General features: G+C 49.0%; 1 protein-coding gene across 1 annotated transcript; it reads right to left on the bottom strand.

Annotated features, from left to right (window-relative positions):
• Window positions 1–3,147: 3,147 nt before the first annotated feature.
• LOC136507424 (uncharacterized) lies at window positions 3,148–5,722 on the bottom strand. Its single transcript, XM_066502151.1, has 2 exons — window positions 5,604–5,722; window positions 3,148–3,607 (listed from the first exon to the last, which is right to left on the bottom strand). The coding sequence occupies exons 1-2, from the start codon at window positions 5,720–5,722 to the stop codon at window positions 3,148–3,150; spliced, it is 579 nt and encodes a 192-aa protein (XP_066358248.1).
• Window positions 5,723–6,000: the final 278 nt, after the last annotated feature.

Here is a 6,000-nt window from a genome sequence, read left to right as displayed (position 1 = left end):
ATCACCTGTTTACGCGTAAGAGTACAAACGTCGCCGAGGAGCCGCTGCCGACCACCCATAACGCAGAGCGCTACTGCCCATGCACGTGTAGGTGTGTGATCGAGAACAGGGCCGCTTCTAGACAATACGAATGAGAACGTGGCTGGTTGGTGAATCGGTAGAGAAACAAATGGAGTAGCAAGGAGAATAAATGGTGGAGAAAATATTTGGAGAAACATAGAAATAACATGGAGAAAATATTTGGAGAAACATGGCCAAAACTTTATTGAACTTATATATGGAGAGGTACATATCTTTGTGCAAAAAGTTTCAAGGATAAAAACGCCTGAGGAGCTCAATGTGCTAGGAGTTGGGAACCTCTATCCCTTTTGAGTCGCATAGCTGATAGGACCCTGGTTGGGTAACGCCTTTGACGATGTAAGGGCCCTCCTAAGGCAATGAAAGCTTATGCATTCCGTAGTTCTTCTGCTTCTTGCGGAGTACTAGGTCACCTACAGCAAAAGATCGCTACTGAATATTGCGGTTGTAATACCTCCGCAAGCCTTCCAAATAGTTGGCCGTCCGAACAAATGTAACCGGGCGTTCTTCTTCTAGACGATCGACATCTTCCTGTCGGGCCTGCGCCGACTTCTCTGCGTCAAAATTTTCCACCCTAGGTGCTCGGAAGGCGATATCAGCTGGCAAAATGGCCTTGGAGCTGTACACCGGGTAATAAGGTGACACACTGGTGTTACGGCTAGGCTGAGTCCCCAAACCACAGCCGGTAATTCCTTGAGCCATCTGCCCGGGTGCTTTTCCTTCTTTTCATACAACCTCTTCTTAAGGGCATCTAATATCATGCCGTTTGCCCGTTCAACCTTGCCATTTGCTCTAGGGTGGGTGACCGAGACATATTTGACGGAGATGCACCGGTCCTCACAAAAATCCCAAAAAATCGCTATTGGTGAAAGTAGACCCCAAGTCGGTGATGATACTGTTCGGCAAGCCAAATCTATGAATGATATCTTCAAACAGCTCGGCTGCTTTCTTCTCCGTAGCTATGACAAGGGGGTTATACTCGATCCACTTGGAGAACTTGTCAATAGCAACGTACACATATTTGAATCCACCTGGAGCGGCCTTAAAAGGCCCAATCATATCCAGTCCCCAACATGCAAATGGCCAGGAAGCTAGGATCGTCTGAAGGGCCGGTGCTAGAACATGGATCTGCTTGGTGAAAAATTGGTAGCCCTCACGCCATCTGACTAGTGCTTCGGCATCTGCAACGGCAGAAGGCCAATAGAAACCCGCTCAAAAAGCCTTGCCGACCAGATTCCTAGACGTTGCGTGGTTGCCACATGATCCTGCGTGAATTTTGAGGAGTAACTTCTCTCCTTCTTCTTGAGATATGCACTTCTGCAACAGCTCCTCTTTCACATTCTTCCACATCAAATTGCCATCAGCCGAGACATAATGCTTGCTACGGCGAATAAGACGTTCTGTCTCTGTCTTATCGGTCGGCACCTCTGCCGTGGTGAGGTACTTGATGAATTGTTCTCTCCAATCATTACTTGGCACTGGAATCGTCATGACTAACTAGTCGGTCGGGGGCTTTTCATCAACCTCCTGCCCTAGCTTTATAGAGGGCGTTAAGAGGTCCTGAACGAAAAATCATGCATGAATTTGTGCTCTGGTTGACCCTATCTTAGACAGGCGGTCGGCTGCCTGGTTCGCTTCTCGGACGACGTGGTGAAACTCAATGCCATAGAACTTTCCTTCAAGCTTCCTGATTTCAGCACAGTAAGCATCCATCTTCTTACTGGTGCAGGACTAGTCCTTGTAGACATGGTTGATGACCAATGTCGAGTCCCCGTAAACCATGAGGCGTTTAACGTTGAGCTCAATGGCGATACGGAGATTGTGGAGCGCTGCCTCGTATTTGGCGGCGTTGTTGGAGGCCGGGAAGTGGATCCATAAAACATAACGGAGTTCATCCCTAGAGGGAGTAACAAACAACATGCCTGCCCCGGCACCATCGATGTTGAGTGCTCCATCGAAGTACATCATCCAGTGCTTAGGACGATTAGTCAGAATAGGCTCTTGCAACTCTGTCCACTCGGCAATGAAATCTGCAAGCACATGTGACTTTATAGTCTGCTGACTCCTAAAATCAATGGAGTATGTGCCGAGCTCTACCGCCCATTTGATGATACCCCCATTGGCTTCCTTGTTACAAAGAATATCACCGAGTGGAAACTCAGTGACAACAACGATCTTGTATGTTTCGACCGTTTTCGCCCAGTCGTGATATGAAGCGACTTAAAGCCACCATACATCCCGTAAGCTTCTAGACATCTTTCACACAAGTCGGCTGCTTCATATTTGTAATGGCTGAAATGTTTTCAGGGTTTGCTTCGATGCCGCGGGCACTGATAATGTACCCCAAAAGTACGTCGAAAGGGACACCAAAAATACACTTAGTGGGATTCAATTTCCATCGAAATTCCTTTAGGTTTTTGAATGTTTCCTCGAGATCAGTGATGAGGTCGCCAGCAGTCTTAGACTTGACCACGACATCATCAATATAGGCCTAAACATTGTGCCCTATCTGCTTAGCAAGGCAACGCTGAATGGCCCTTTGATAGGTGGCACCGGCATTTTTGAGTCTGGTGGACATGGTGGTGTAGCAGTAGGCACCGAATGACATAATGAATGATGTCTTAATCTGGTCTTCCTCCTTTAAGGAGATATGATGATAACTAGAATAACAATCAAGAAAAGAAAGGAGTTCACAGCTGGTGGTAGAATCTATGACCTCATCAATACGAGGTAGGCCGAAGGGGTCCTTAGGGCAATGTTTGTCGAGATCGGTGTAATCAACGCACATCCTCCATTCTTTATTCTTCTTTTATACGAGGATTGGGTTAGCTAGCCACTCGGGATGATACACCTCTTTGATGAATCCGTAGCTAAGAGCTAGTTTATTTCTACCCTAATAGGCTTCTTCCTGTCCTGTGCGAAACATCGAAGCTTTTGCTTGATCGGCTTGGCGGTTGGTGAAATATTCGAGGAGTGCTTGATCAACTCCCATGGTACCCCCAGCATGTCTGTAGGTTTCCACATAAACACATCGGCATTGGCACGTAGGAAGTTGATGAGCATGCTTTCCTATTTGGGGTCGAGGTTGGCCCTAGTCTTGGCGGTCTTGTTCTTATCGTCGATGTTGAGGTCAACCTCTTTGGTCTCCTTTGCCTTTGTAGCTGCACGGGGTGGCTCCAACGTCGGGATCTCCTGCTCCTCCGATGGCACCTTCTTGGATTTGGCAAGACAAGCCTCCATGTGTGCATAGAGGTCAATCACCTTGGCAAGGGTGAGGCTTTTAGTCTTGCAAGCATAGGCAACAGTGAGGTTAGCCTGCATGGTGAGAACTCCTCTAAGCACTGACATCTTTAGCACTAGATATGAATAGTGCGGTATGGCCATGAACTTGGCCAGAGCCAGACGACCGAGGATGGCGTGGTTGGCGGTGTCGAAATCGGCCATGAGGAAGTAGACGTACTCAGTACAAAAATTCTTGATGGTGCCGAACTGGACGGGTAGAGCAATCTCGCCCAACGGGTAGGACGATCTACCAGGAACAATCCCTCAAAAGGGAGAATCAATGGGGGTGGGGTCCTCTTTGGAGAGGCCTAACTCAGTTAGGCCCTCGGTGAAGAGTATGTTGAGGGCACTCCCGCCAGCGATGATGACCTTCTTAAACCGCATCTTCTGGATTATGGTATCCAGCACTAGCGGGAATCATCCCATGTAAGGGTTGTCGGCCCACTGATCGGCCCTAGAGAAGGTGATGGGATACTCGGACCAGGGCAGATGGCGAGGGTTCGCAATGGTGTCGTTGGAGGTTACTACTAGCACCAATCGTCCGGTGAGCTTCCGATCTCTCTTGTTTTTGGAGGCAGCTCATCCTCCGAAGATTGAGTTGACAGTCTTGCTTAGGTCTTGAAAGGTGTTTCCTGCAACCCTAGGACGCTTGGGATCCTTGCTGCCATCATCTATGGGGTCATCGCGCTTCTTATTCTACTCATCACGGAAGGCCTTGGCTTTGCCAAAGCACTCCCGCATCATGTGCTTGTTGTTCTTATGATTCGGGCATAGTCCATCGAGGAGCTTCTCTTATTGTGCGTCATAGCTATGCTTAGCGTGAGGCTTCTCGATGGAGGCGATGATGTTGTCTGGTCAGTGGCAACGAAACTGCTCGGCTTTTGACCCCTCTGGCCTATCAATATAGTGACGGTCATGATCATCATGGCGGCAACCACGGTCATCATAGTGGCGGTCACGGTCATCATTGCACCATTCTTTGCGACGATCATCATTGTGATGTAGTGGACGGTTGGGGCAAGGAATCCGGGTAGATCGTCTTTGTGCCGCTAGTCGGCTTCTTCAGCATCAGCATATTAATTGGCCGTCTAGAGCATCTTGCCGATCATCCATGGCGGTTTCTGATTGAACTTGGAGCGGAGCTCGTTGTGATAATATAGCCCTTAGATGAACACGGAGATGACTTCGGCTTCACTAATGTTTGGGATACGGTTCCTTATTTCTGTGAAATGCCTGATGTAGCTACGAAGGAGTTCACCGGTCTTCTAATATACCCTCTTCAGGTCATGCCTTGTAGCTAGTTGTTCGTATGTAGCCATGTAGTTCTCGATGAACATTCTCTTGAGATCATCCTAGGATTCGATGGTATCCAGTCCTAGGCTTGTGAGCCAGTTCATTGTGGTGGGTTTGAGCATGACAGGCAAATAATTTGCCATTACATTGATGCTTCCTCTGGCCACATGCACAACAATGGCGTAACTAGTAAACCACTGCTCGAGGTTGGCTTGGCTATCATAATGTTCAACCCCAGCAATCTTAAAGCCTATAGGCCACTGGATGGCTCGTGGTCTTGCTGTAAAGGCACTCGGCCCCTCGAGATCTCCGGCGATGGGTAGGGCGGCGTTGTTAGCATTAGCTAGGATGATCGGCAGGGAAGCGTCATCGGGATTGCTGAACTCTTGGTCATGCTATCGTCGGTGAGCGACTTCCTCTTCATGGCTCTCATTGCACCATTGTTCGATGCGATTACACACATCATGGCGGGCGTTGAGGTGCTCGCGGATATCATTGACATGTTGATTGACCTCTTGGTTGACGTTGGCGAGGTCAGCCTGGGCCTGTCACGGAGGCTAGTTGGGGTAGACAACATAGCTACCTCTTGGCCCCATCTAGAGATACTGGCCGCCACCCTCATGGCGACGTAACGTGGAGCTATGCATCTAACTTGCACCTGCTTGGTGGGAGCCATGAGGCTATCAGCCCATGGATCGGTGGTGACCTGGGTGGGCCAATGCCATCGAGTGGGACAGATCTTGTTCATTATGAAGCTGGTTGACCTAAACCTAGTCCGCTTTAAGCAGAGCCCTGACTTTGAGGACCTCCAGGGTCTATGGAAGTCGTTCCAACTCATGATTGATGATGGCGAGTTTGGCGCTTGGTGTCTGCTCGACTTCCTAGTTGCCAACCATGAAGAATTCATGCTAAAGGTTGTGAGCGATGGATGGATTGCCTCCTAGGCTGACCTGTTCTCCTTTGCCAGCATTAGCAGCGGCGGCAGCGGCATCCGCTTCTTCTTGACGGCGCCGAGCGTGGTTGGTGTTCCTGGCTTCACAAGCATTACACTAAGAATTGAACTCCCCATCACGGAAGGCACTATCGTGGCTGACCATGAATAGCTCCCTAGAAAAACGCCTAGGCAGAGTAGAGCTGATAATGGCGGTCCTGGTAGAATCTTCCGAAGAATCTAGAGTTTCCTCTAGGATGGTGAGCAAGGAATCATCTGGGAGTTCTTGGATAGCCACCATGTTTACCACTGGTTTAGGTTGATCAGCCTTAGGCAGATCAATCAAGAAGAGGTTGTTATCATGATCGTGCTCCACCAAATGTATGAAGCAATGGTGCAAGGCATTCTGGTAAATG

Source organism: Miscanthus floridulus, chromosome 15 (genome assembly GCF_019320115.1).
Source record: "Miscanthus floridulus cultivar M001 chromosome 15, ASM1932011v1, whole genome shotgun sequence".
Lineage (NCBI taxonomy): Eukaryota > Viridiplantae > Streptophyta > Magnoliopsida > Poales > Poaceae > Miscanthus > Miscanthus floridulus.
Note: the sequence above shows the minus strand (reverse complement) of the source record. Positions and strands in the feature narration are given on the sequence as shown.